Source organism: Hemitrygon akajei, chromosome 13, assembly GCF_048418815.1.
Source record: "Hemitrygon akajei chromosome 13, sHemAka1.3, whole genome shotgun sequence".
NCBI lineage: Eukaryota > Metazoa > Chordata > Chondrichthyes > Myliobatiformes > Dasyatidae > Hemitrygon > Hemitrygon akajei.
In genome coordinates this window covers 45,874,326-45,888,037 of record NC_133136.1, presented here as the reverse complement: position 1 = coordinate 45,888,037, position 13,712 = coordinate 45,874,326, and the positions used below count along the sequence as shown (strand labels likewise).

General features: G+C 37.0%; 1 protein-coding gene across 1 annotated transcript in view; it reads left to right on the top strand.

Annotated features, from left to right (window-relative positions):
• Positions 1 to 13,712, top strand: part of adamts6 (ADAM metallopeptidase with thrombospondin type 1 motif, 6) — a 256,947-nt gene that overhangs the window by 175,528 nt on the left and 67,707 nt on the right. The window contains exon 13 of the mRNA XM_073064545.1: positions 10,033 to 10,178. Within this exon, the coding sequence (XP_072920646.1) occupies positions 10,033 to 10,178 (146 nt within the window). The remainder of the gene's footprint in view (positions 1 to 10,032; positions 10,179 to 13,712) is intronic.

The following is a 13,712-nucleotide window of genomic DNA, read 5'->3' as shown; positions in this document are numbered from 1 at the left end:
GCATCCAAAATCAAAGACCATTACCATCCAGGCAATGTTACTTCCATCAGGTGAGAGATACAGAAGCCCTGGGTCCCTCACTACCAGATTCGGGGACAGTTTGTGCCATACAATCATCAGGTTCCTAAATTAGCATGGATAACTTCATTCACCGCTACTCTAAACTGATTCCCCAACCTACAGACTCACTTTCAAGGAATCTTTGCAACTCATGTTTTCGGTATTATTTTTATTTGCAGTTTGTCCCCATTTGTACATTAGTTGTTTGTCAGTCTTTGTCTGTTTATGTATAGTTTTTCATAAAATTCTACTGCAGTTTTTTCTGTAAATGCCTGCAAGTAAATGAATCTCAAGGTAGAACTTTGCAGACATATGCACACACACAGGTGCAAGGCACTATTAAGAGGTAATACACCTATTTAAGGTGGTGGCCACAGGTAATATTTTAAGTTAAAGATTAGCTGTATTTGTACATCAAAATGTACAGTGAAATGTGTCATTTGTGTCAATGATCAACACAATCCAAGAAGGTGCCTGGGGCAGCTCCCAAGGTGTCGCTATGCTTCCGGTGCCAGCATAGCATGCCCTCAACTTACTAATCCGAATCTGTATGTGTTTTGTAATGTGGAGGAAAATGGAAAACCCAGAGGAAACCCACACAGTTATGGAGTGAACATACAAACTCCTCATATACGGCAGCAGGAATAGACCTTCTATCTTCCAACTACTGGCATTGTAAAGCATTACACCAACTGCTACACTATTTTGCCGCACTTTGGATGCAAGACACAAACCTCCAAAATTGCTTATTTATGATGGAAGTTTTATATCTGGCAAACTGGTGAAGTAGTGTCCAATTTCTAGGTCATAGAGAGTGCAATCATATCTGATTATGATGTTCGTGGAAAAAGTCAGCATAACTATTGTACAAACAAGGAATTTTTTAGTCAACATTTTGACAGAATAAGTTTCTTCCTGGATTTCATCTGCAGAACATTTCCAGCATTTTTGGTTTTATTTCAAATTCCTAGCAACTACTGTATTGTTCTTTGTATTTTCATACTTGTCTGAATCACTCTCTCATATGCATGTTCTTGTTTAGGATAAGCAAAAGCTTATACCCAAACAAGGTTTTCCAAAACATGAACTACAGATCAGGACCCGGTGGATATCTCAGTCTCATTCCTGATCTTTGGGTCAACCTGACACTGGATTTCTGGCTGGACTGTGCTGGAAATTTAGATCCTTAGTGTTTATTTTAGAACCTGCATAGTGAACAGGCCAGTCCGGATCACAGTCTAAGCTATTCATGGCTGCATTATGACTGTAGATTCATGACTCTACATGCTTTAAATGTTGTATAGATTGCTTACCGGTGCAAACCATTTAGGTTTTTGTAGTTCAGCTTTATTTTTTGTTACATAGATATGATCAATGGATTTTTGTTACACGGATATGGTCAATATCCATGTGGCGCGTATGGTGCAGGAAGATTGGAAATCAGGTAATTGTCAATGATAGGGTTATATTCTACCAGTATTAAAATTATTTATTCTTATAGATATTTTAACATCACTATATAAAACAGTATTTTCTTATGAAATTTGGATACATTATTCTGTAAAAGAAAACTAGCAATCTTGATAAAATATGCAGAGAAATTAGTTGAAAAGAAAGTTAAAGAACCAGGCATAATTCATCATGTACTTACCTGAACTGTAGTCTGAACTGCAGACTACACAGTTCAAGTATCTTTTGATTGATTCACTTACAAGATATATGTTGTATCAGTGGCAATGCCTATATTGAATACTCATTGTCAAATTGTTTTTGAGAAGATGACTGAACTCCTTCTTCAGCTACTGCAGTCTGGCATGTTAAGTCATTCTGTCTTTGCTGTTGGATAGGGAGTTCCAGGATTTAGATTCAGTGACAATGAAGGAAAACTGTGTATTTCCAAGCCAGGCTAATATATCATTTAGAGTGGAACTTGCAGATGTTGGTGTCCCTGTGAACCAGGTACCCTTGCACTTCTAGCTGCAGCTCATAGATTTGGGATTTTCTAATTAGATCAACTGATTGCATCCATTCATTGTACATCACTGCACCTTTTGCAATTGATCTTACCCTGAAAACTCAATTCCACTTCAGCTCCTAGCCAAACTATCTATTTTAAGAAGCTACAACAGTGACATGGTTCACTTAGGGAACCATGTCACCATATAGGGGAGGGACGAGTAAGTCAGGATTTTATTCCCTAGAGCGAAGAAAATGAGGGGAGATTTGATAGAGGGATTCAAAGTTATGAGGGGTATAGATAGGGAAAATGCAAGCAGGCTTTTTCCACTGAGGTTGGATGAGACAAGAGCTAGAGATCATGGGTTATGGGTGAAAGGTGAAATGTTTCAGGGGAGTGTAAGGGGGAACTTCTTCACTGAGAAGATAGAGTATGGAATGAGCTGACAGTCCAATTGGTGATCTTGGCTTTGATTTCAACACGTAAGAGAAATTTGGATAGTTACATGGACAGGAGGGGTTTGGAGGGCTATTGTCCAGATGCTGGTCGATGGAACTAAGCAGATTAATAGTTTGGCATGGAACAGATGGACCAAAGGGCCTGTTTCTGTGATATAGTTGTCTCTGACTCTTCTGTGACACTCCTAGAAAATTCCAGGCAATTCATACGTGACATTAAATCTGTTTCTTTGAGTAAATATAAAATATTCAAGGAAGAGCAGAGTTATCCTATGACTGAGGAACCATTTTCCTCTTAATGAGCCCCTACAGTAATAAAGATGGGTCACACTGGACAATAAGATTTTGCTTCCTGAATACTTTTGGGTATATCGTATGGATTTTGAGCTGCCAATCATGAAAATCACCATAAAATTTCCCTATCATGCACCAGTTTTTTCAATTCACAATTCAAGTCAATTAAAATGTTGCCCACAATGTAAGCTGGAAAGTTTTCTATCTTGTCCAGAGATGCCTGGGCATGGTTAGGCAGGACAGATGCTGCGTGGTAGGACAGGTTTTAGAAAGGCTATAAAAGCATCACACACACCATTCTATGCATTATGCTTATATGTATATCTGTTTGCTAGCATGTTGATGCACATAGCATATTCTGTGTATTTTCAGGAGTATTTGTGATAGCAAAATATCTTGCCAATGTTGCAACAGCCATGATACTTTCTGTTATATTTGTGATGAGTATATGCTGAAATCTCAATGACAGAGCTCAACTCCTCTTATTTAAAAAGCCTAAGCTCTACAGTGGGTGTAAAACTGGCGACCAAGGCAAAGCCTGGCCTCCTCACATTTGTTGTGTAACATGCTCTGTCGACCTTACAGCTTGGTTCACAAGTACTCGGAAGTCAATGCTGTGCACTGTCCTGATGGTATGCCAAGGTATACATGGTAGGACCCTGTGACAGACAGCTACTTTTGTCTGACTGGTGTGTCCCAATTTCCCTCTGTCTGTCTGTCTGTCTGGTTTCTCTGCTAAAAACAAGAAATCCATTGAATACACCAATCTCCTTTCAGCCACGAGACCTGTGCTGCATGACAATAGTCTTCCAGTACTGAAGCCACCAGTGACCTAAAGTTTAGAGGAGGCAGATGAAGATGACATGATGCATGAGTCAGGAATGGAAAACAACATTGATCCTGATACAGATTTTGAACCCTTTATGTTGTGTGATCTGGTAGCTCAATCTTAGTTAAATGACCTGATCAGAGACTTGGCTTTGTCAAGGGCAAAAGCAGAATTACTGGATTCAAGACTGCAAGGGTAGAATATGCTGTCACCAGGCACAAAAATTTCCTTGAGGGGTTTCGATATTTAAGACAGATGTTTCCCAGAATAACCATTGCCAAGATTAAGGATGGCATTTTTGTTGGTCCACAAATCTCCAATGACAGGCAATTTGAAGAATTTCTAATGGGACCGGAAAAAATCACAAGGAAGGTATTGAATGATCTTGTTGAAAATATTCTTGGCAATTACAGAGCTTTAAACCACATGCAGTTGGTGGACAGCATGCTTCAAGCATACAGAACTATGAAGTGTAGCATGTCACTAAGGTTTCATGTTCTGCATTCCCATTTAGACTTTTTTCCTGCAAATCTTGGTACTGTCAGTGTCAAGCACGGTGAAAGGTTTCACCAGGACATTGTGTTCAGGAACAAATGGTATCAGGATAACTGGAATCCATCATTGCTAGCTGATTATTGTTGGGCATTTAAGCAAGAAGCCTCAGACAGTGAGTACAAATGAAAATCATCAATAAAACATTTTTAGCTTAGTTGGACTATTGCAAAGTGTCAGCAGCATCATGCAATTAAACTCATTATATTTAATAAAAGTTACTGTCTATGTGTTGCAAGTAGTCTGAAATTATATTTGTGTTCAGCTTGAAGTGGTTTATTATTACCACAAAATCTTTCCAAGGAAGCAACACTTTAAAAAAAAACTACTGTCTAGTTTTGTTATTAGACTGTTATCACCGTACTCTTAGAGGTTCAGAATGTCACTGGTGTGTGCATCCTTGTGGATCAGGTAATATTGGGCATCTTGTGTGTTTGCTGTAATGAATAGCCGGAGAACATCAGTCACCAACAACGAAGTTGTGAGACCAATACTACCATTTCACAATCAAATTGCTCAAAATAATGGTCTCAACTGAACTTGAACAATAGGCATACTTAGTGAGTGTACAGAATGGATTTTATTGGAATAATTCCAGGACAGACAGATGAGATAGTTTGAAAAAAAACTATGGTTTGTCTTGGAATAAAAGAGTCTGAGAAAGTAACTGATGGAGATACTTAGTATCATGAAGTTTTAAATAATAATGGAACCCATGTTCAAAACATAGAACTGTACAGCACAGGAACAGGCCCACAGTGTTATTGCTGAACACAATGATGGGCATTAACCGTTATGATGCTTTACATATATTACTAACTAGCTTCAGACTAAGATGTTTTCAGTTGCAGAACACCTCAGCATTCAAGTATGCTGTCCAAATCTCTAAGTGCTGTTGCTGAAATTAGGATTAGGAAACTCACAGTGTTGGCAGATCTGTAGGCTTTTGCTACCTGCTTTTGTCTGCAAAGTGTGAAATGTAGATGAATCAGTATGGACAGATTGGAAGGCATAAAAGTGATACGGCACTCTACTGTGCTGTTAAGTATGAAACATGCTGCGTTCTGTGTGCAACCATGTTTATTCATATTGTGATCCTGTTGGACAGGAGAGTCATGAGTGTGTCCTATCCAACAGAATTGCAATTTGCATCATTGTTACAGTGATTCTATTATCCTTTAACTTAAAGAAGTAGCTAAAGTGTGTTACCTTGCAATTAACTCATGCCTCTTCGATATACATGTGTTAATGTCTTTGTCGAGACATTACTCCTCCTTTGATCTCAACATCAAAATGATTCTGGGCCTTCTCAGTAAGAGCAGTTGAAGCTGCAGCATGTGACATATCTCTGGCTTTCTCCATAAAGCAGTCTGTTAGGACACTGCTTCTTTCTGAGGCACATGTAGGAAAATTGCTCCCTAAGCACCGTTACTGGATGAATTCTCCAGCTGAAGGTCATTTTCTGCATGAGGTTTTCCCTTTTCATATTCTCTGTCATGCTGCACCTATATCTGGGAGCAAAACGCTCCTTTGAAGCTGAAAACAAATGCATACTCACAACCTTCTGTAAAACCAATTAATGAAGATTACTCAAAGTGACCACAACACCTGGAACATGACTAGCATGTAGATAACTTCATCCAGCATGATCTAACTGAAGCATATATAAACCTGAAAGTCAACTTTCTGAAAAGCACAGTTTATGAGAATGAGCCAGGGGCTACTTCTTGCTATTCAATTCTTTGTCATCTCTCCATGTTGAAAGCATTCTAGTAGCTGGATTGTTCTGATCCATTTTAGCATTAACTCAGCATTGCACTGTCATCGAAGTCTTAATCCAGACATCTGTGCTCGTTTCCCGCGTGCAAGCATTACATGTGCTACTCCTCCTCCCATTATGGCAGACTAAACTTCACAATCTATTTGTTTCCTAGGGCCAATTTAGTAAATTTTCCATTGGATTCATTAGAGTTATTCCCTGCCTTCCACCACCCTTAAGAGAGAAGTTTTACGGTAACTGAGAAAAATTGCTATATATGCATGTACAAATGTCGGCATTGTGACACTAAGCCCATGTAAGCATCTCAATCCTATGTAATCATTTCTCCCCATATTAATTCATTGCCTGTTATAGGAAGATAACTACAAACGTGTAGTTGGATTTGAGCCATTTTAGTTTAGGGTCATTACTTAACCTATATAAAAGCCTATTAATTTTCTTGTAAAATCTTTCTGAATTCTTTATTTACTTTTGAATCAATGCACTGCAATAATGTGTAATGTATTGTTCATATCTGCGATATCTAAAATATATCATGTATTATTGAGTTAAAAATTGTAATTGAGATTTGGTAATTTTCTAGTGAAATTTAAGTAAATTTGTTGAAATTTTGCTGTACATTTAATAAATGGGTATTTAGAAAATCGATCTTGATATTTGCAGGTAAATAATCTGTCAGAATAAAGAAGTGGAAATCTTCAATCAAAGTGTAAAATGATTATCTCCCATTTTCTTTCCCAACACTTTATTTCCTGTAATGAATGGAAAAGTCAGGGTGCAGGACCGAAATTCATGGTATCAATTTAAAATGAACAGCTGGGTGATTTTTTTGACATTTTTAATGTATTGCACTTGTGTCTGTTAAATGGATTGAAACAGTACTTTCATTTTGGAAAACACTTTTAATGCAAAATGCAGAACATTTTAGAAAATGTTTTGGATTTAAATAGTGCATAATGGAAACATGTGATAATCATCAATAAAATGTTTTTATTTGGAAAGATGAGTGATAGAACAGAAAAACATTCACCTAAAAGATTGTCCTTGAAACTGTTTTACATTGATAGAATAATAGTGTTTGGCATGGAATTAAGATATAAACAAAATCATAAGAATTAGGAACAATAGACCATCTGGCTCTTTGTGCCAGCTGCAACATTCATCAAGGTTGAAATGGAAAAATAAAAAATAGGAGAAAGAATCGGCCATTTGACCTTTTGAGCCAGCTCCACTATTCAATGTGATCACTTTTGATTAAATGCATCAGTACCACATTACTCTTCTCTTGATAGCTTTTGTGACTAGAACTTGGTCTCTCCTTCAAAATATTGAGTGACTTAGCTTCCTCAGCATTCTGTTGTAGCAAATTCCATTGTTTCACAGCTTCTCAGTGAAGAAACTTGCTCTTTAACCTGAGGCTTTCAGAATTTTGCAGTTTTCAATTATATCTCTTCTCATTATTCTAAGATTAGTGAATTCAAAAATTGTTCACTTCATCAGTCCATATGGCATTCCTATCATCCTATCATGAATCAGGCTAGTAAATCATAAGTACTCTCTCACTGGTAAATATATACTTCCTTAAGTATACAGACCAAAATTTGCACACAACACTGCCAAGTCTGGTCTCATTTATCTCTGTTCAATTTGTAACAAGATGTCCTTCTTCTTCAACTCTGATAATCTTGTTTGGAAAGTTAATGTATTAGTTGCTTTCCTAATTATTATTTGCCGCCCCTGCACGATTGCTGTACAGTGGCACTCATGCTTCATTGTATATTAATACAAATTTAATTATTCTTAAATAATATGCCACTTTTCTATTTTTCTGCCATATTTTTGTTTTTCCAAAGCTAATCTTCAACATATGCACCATTCCTGTTCACTGTGTCAATATCCCTTAACTCCCTTAATATCCAGAAACATATCAGTCTTAACAACTACCATTTGTTTGTATCTTTCCAGGCAAGTTTTCTTTTTGTTTTCTTCTGCTAAAACAAATGTCAAGTAAATATTTAATTTTGCTGTCATTTTCTGATTCATCATTTTAAATGTCACCATCTCTGTCTATGAGGAACCCATATTTTTTACAAGCCTTTTCCTAGTTCCAGTTGATGTTTTAGATGCAGTTTTTATGTTTCTCACCAGGTTACACACACATTCTGCCTTCCTTTTATCGTTTTCTCATTCCTAATCATCGGTTCTGCTGGTATTTCTGCTACTTTGCTGACCTCTCTCTTTGATTTTATACAATCAATAATTACTGTTCTGCCATTAACAGATCATTTTACTCAGTGCTTTTTTTTTAAACCTTAGAGCATTTTTATTTTTGAAGATCATTTTCAATGCTACCCATTGCCTGTTCATCAGTATACCTTTTATTTCCCATCAACCATTGTCAACTCTCCTTTTATAATATTGAAGTCTGCTTTGTTTAGATTTAAAGCCCTTATTGAGATTGAGTTAAATTACGAGGGGTGATTGATAAGTTTGTGGCCTAAGGTAGAAGGGGTCAATTTTAGGAAACCTAGCACATCTATTTTTCACCCTCCCCTAGTGTTGCCACCATGTCCTCGTGGACCTCCTTGGGTGATAAGCCCTTGCAACCGAGGTAGTGGATGACTGCACGAAGGCCGATGTCCATTTTTTCAGACAGTGCTTACTTGCAATTTTCAATTATCTGAAACAAAAATACCACAAAAGTTATTAACTTAAAACTTTCTGCATAATCACTCAAAGAGTTGAACTGCACGTGCATGTAATGAGAGCTGTATAACTCATCTCTTTCTACCTTAGGCCATGAACTTATCAATAACCCCTGCTGTGGACCACTTTCTGGAGGTCCAAGACGCCGACTTCTACAAAGAAGGGATCCGTAGGCTTCATAACCGCTGGACTAAGTGTGTAAATGTAGGAGGGAACTATGTTGAAAAATAAATGTGCTATGTTTTCTAAAATTGACTCCTACCTTAGACCACAAACTTATCAATCACCCCTCGTACTTTAAAGTTCAATATTGAATTCTATCATATTATGGTCACTTACCCCTAAAAGCCCTTTTACAACCAGATTGTTAACTAAACAATTCTTTTACGTTCCACAAGTTTATCCTCTACTCTATTGCTGCTAACTTGGTCTTTCTACTCTCCCATGATTGTTGTATTAAACATGTGGCATTTTTAATTTCCTGATATATGCTATTTTCAAAATGACAACTACTATTCTGTAACTTGCACAGATGTTTTCTGCCATTTTCCATTGCTTAGCTCCACTCAAATTGGTTCTAGTGTTACATCTTGATCTATTATGCAAAGATCATTCCTCACCTGCTGTACTAATCTCATCCCTTGTTAGCAGTGTTAGACACATTTTCCTTTTTGCTAATCCTTTCTGAATGTTGAATACCTTGAATATTTAACTTTGTAGTACTAATTTATATCTTATTGCTTCTATTTGTTCTTCTGTCTGTTGAGAATAATGCCTGTATTTAGATACAGCAACTTTAACTTTGTCTTTTATCATTTACTGTGTTTCACCTCTTTTTTCTCTTGGCTTTGTTTCCTCTATCATATTTATTTTGCATTTTAGAGTCTTAGTCATAGAAAAGTACAACACAAAGCGGCCTTTGACCATTCTAGTCCATGCTGAACTATTTAAACTGCCTAGTCCCATCGACTTGCACCTGGACCGTAGCCCTCCATAACTCTACCATCCATTTTGTTTTTATAACTTCCACTACCTGTTTTGTTTCTTTCCTTACTGAATGCATTCTAATGTGCTTAACACTGCAAAGCTGGTTTAAATCTTTCCCAACCGTCCCTGTGTGAAAATTAGTCCTGATTCTGCTGAGATGTAACAAGTCAAACTTGTGCAGCTTCCACCTACCCAAAAATTGTTCCAATGGCTCTGAAGTCTAAAATGTTCTCTCCTGCTGTACCAATCCAACAGCCAAAGATTCAGGCCTTTCATCTTCTTATTTCTCTACTTATAAGTGCGTGGCACTGGAAGTAATAATGCAATTACTACTTTATACTGGAAGTAATAATGAAATTTCTACACTGTCACTTAAAAAGCTAATTATATGTTTTCTGGTCTCTTACAGTGGTGTTATCAAGGAGAATGTGTACCTTTTGGTACTTGGCCTCAGAGTGTAGATGGGGGCTGGGGACCATGGTCCATATGGGGAGAATGCAGTAGGACATGTGGGGGAGGAGTCTCCTCATCTCTAAGGCACTGTGACAGTCCAGCGTAAGTAACTAAAGTAAGCCAGAGCAAAAAGACATACTTGAAAACAAACCAGTAACTTTATTTCTGTACTTGCTAGAATGTGAAATTGAAGGTTATAGTAGAATAAGATTGTATAAAAATTCTATAATTCTAAAATAAAACCAGGAAGTTATATTATTTATACCATATCTCGGGTCACAGACAACAGTTAAATTGTATGAGTTGGATAACATGTTCAATTGTCAGTATTTCTATCAATGAAGCACCTTGTAGAATAAATGTATGTATTGTTCAGTGTCCCTTACCGAAATAGTGGAATACCCACTTATTATCAAATAATATATTTATTTAAAAATATCTGTACATTCATATGGACAATCTTTTGTTTAACTGAAAAGGTGATACTTATCTATTTTAATCCTCTCCATTTAAAAATCTTGATACATCAGCAAAAAATAACGGTTATGCCTATGTGATAAGTTCTCTGTTGTTTCATATGCTGTGACATACTGTACAGATTTTGATTTGGGGCACCAGCCACTTGGACATAGTGAAGGACAAGCAACAGTTTCAATGTTTGGCCTCATTTGTATTAAACTATTGACCAATTGTTCACTGAAGAAAGAGGTCACCTCTAAAATTTGTGCTTGGTAACGGGGTTAGACTGTTCACCATTAACGTAAATCATTGCAAATCAACTTCATTTTCCCCTCTTTGCTGCATATCTTGACACATGCATCAAAAAGTTTATATCTTGATCTTAAATAGAAGTGATTCTGCAGATGCTGGAAGCCTAAGTAACACACACAAAATGCTGGAGGAACTCATCAAGTCAAGCAGCATTTACGCAAAGGAATAAAGCGTCAATGTTTTAGGCTGAGATCATTCATCGGGACGCCTAATCCTGATCAAATCTTGATGAAGGGTCTCAGCCTGAAAGGTTGACTCTTCATTCTTTTCCCTGCATGCTGCCTGACCTACTGAGTTCCTCCAGTATTTTATATGTATGTTACAGCATATATTTACCTCATCATTTAGAAAAGTTCAGTTGACCTGACACTGGGAGCTTATTTTTAGACTGAGCTCCAGATTTCACAATCCTCAATTTTTTTCTTGTACATAAATAACCTAGCTTTTATATTATGTATATGCTTCTTAGTCTGACTTCTCCCACTTGTAGAAATAGGTGTTTATGTCTACCCTTACATATCCATTGATGATTTGGTTTATTCTTAATCCAATAAATCCGAGGATGCAAGCCAAGTTGACCTCATAATTTAAACTTTAAACCATTTTGATAAATATTCAGCCCAAAATAGCTGCAAGGCAAGTGTGAGGGAGAGGGTGCCAGGTCAACAGTAGACCATAAGTAATGCTGTGGGTTCCAAAACAAACTTCTGCTTTTCTTTGTTCCAAAGCAAACTTACTGTTATTTGGCATCCATGAGAACTGATCAGAGTATGTACCCACTCACTGCTGCAAATCAAACGTCACACTCTTTCTAGGGTCTATCACTTAAAGTAATTGGGTCCGTGAAAGTGGCCCTCTCCTGTGTAAGACATTTCTGAAATGTTTTATAATATTGTTTGAATTAACTGGGTGGAAGGGTAGGGTTAAGGCTACCATTGGTACTTATTATCAATTATCACCCGTTAGCACTACTTGCAGCAAATTAAAGTTTCCTCAGTGAGTCATGACAAGCATGGAACACTGCTGTCAACACAAAGAAATCTTTTGTCCTCAAAGGAAATAAATCTTTAGTTTTCTTTTTCCATAAATATAAAACAGATTTGGCCTCAATTAATGTTTCTTATTAGTGACTAGGATATAGAGAGAAATCTCTGATTTAAAAGAAGCAAATCACATAATCTGATGGAACATATACAAGGATCTTACCAGAAAATGTAGTAAGTGATTAATAGCGCAAGAAGTTATGAGTTAGATGTATACTAGTGTTCTCCTATCTCAATAAACTTGGACAAGTGGTAAGGATGGTGCTTCTGGACGAAGACTTATGAAACTTCACCCATTATATTTTAGGATGCCATTCAGAGTAGATACACATCTGAACACTGGTGAATCTAATTTCAATCTTTAAGTAGGTATCCCTTGTTAACCTAAATAAATACATGACAGCTATATCAACATTCTTGCTTGTGAAATATTTGACTCTTTAGCTGAAGACAAAATTGTTAAATATCACTATGAAGTAAAAACTATTAACGGAAATTGTGTTTAACAATTAAGGATACTTTCAGGAAAAGATGGGTATGGTGGAATGCAGTAGACTTGGTGTACTTGAATATTCAGTCTTCTATGACAAGATAACACATATTTCATTCAGCATGAAATTAAGAGGGATTCAGAGAAACTTGTAGGTAGGGTGAACTATAAATTTTGATGGTGTCTAAATAGATAATTTAGGTTTGTCAGGGTATATAATGGATGATCAATATTACATGCTTTATATTTGATACAAATTAGGAAAATTTTTGAGGTTTCTTGGCAATCCTAATGTTTTAGCAAAACATCTTGCAGCCCAGCCATAACTCATATGTGGAGATCTTTAAAACAGACTACTAATTGGATGCTTAAATCAGGCTATGAATGATGTCAACAAAAACAACAAAATTTTATCTGGGTGGAGGCAGTTCACTTAGGTCAGTATCATCTGGGGGCCAAGTGCTATGGAAGGAACAGGGCTCTCCTAGGTTTGAGATAAATGTCTTAAGTCACTACCAGCCTTGTCTGATACTGCAGTGGCCCAGGAATCCCATTTTCCACATCCAGTTCACTGTGCTATTTCAACTCAGGCTACTCTTCAGTGGATCCAGCAGCATGGGGATCTCTCCTGAACCTGTTGTGGTGATTATATACTGTGTTTTGCTTTCTATGGAAAATGGCTGAGTAATCAGAGGTGTAAGGAAACTATGATGTTGCAGTAATAATAATTTGTTCAATATTTGAACAGATCAAAAACTGTATTACACTGACTTTTTCAGCTCTACATGGTGGAATATTATAGCTTTTCAGAGTTTACTGCAGAAATTGCACTACACGCTTCTCATAAAGATTGGCACTTGTGCAAATAAGGCAGTTTTTGTGTGGTGTAAACATGTAAAAAAAATTCTTGAGTTGTGTTTCCTTGGAGCATGACAGGGAGAAATTAGCCTCTGATCCAAATAAATCTAGTTATTAGTTAGTCACAAGAGAACTGAGTTGTTATGGTATTTTTTGCTATGCAGCTGCAAATCTAAGATGTTCAGACTTCAGAAGTCTGTTGCTGCAATAGAATAGCGTGGAGAGTGACTGCCAAACCTCAGCCTTAGATACTTTGCATGATATCTGTACCATTCTACACGCCTGAGAACCCTGAGGGAGGAACACAGGATGGCTTTTTATTGCAGGCACTAACAAGATGCTCTACTGCATAAGTACCCCCATACCCTATAGAGGTGTATAAGATGATAAGAGGCATAGAGTGGACAGCTAGTGCCTCAGGTAGCAATGCCTAATACAAGAAGATAATGTTTTAAGGTGAGTGGAGGAAAGTTT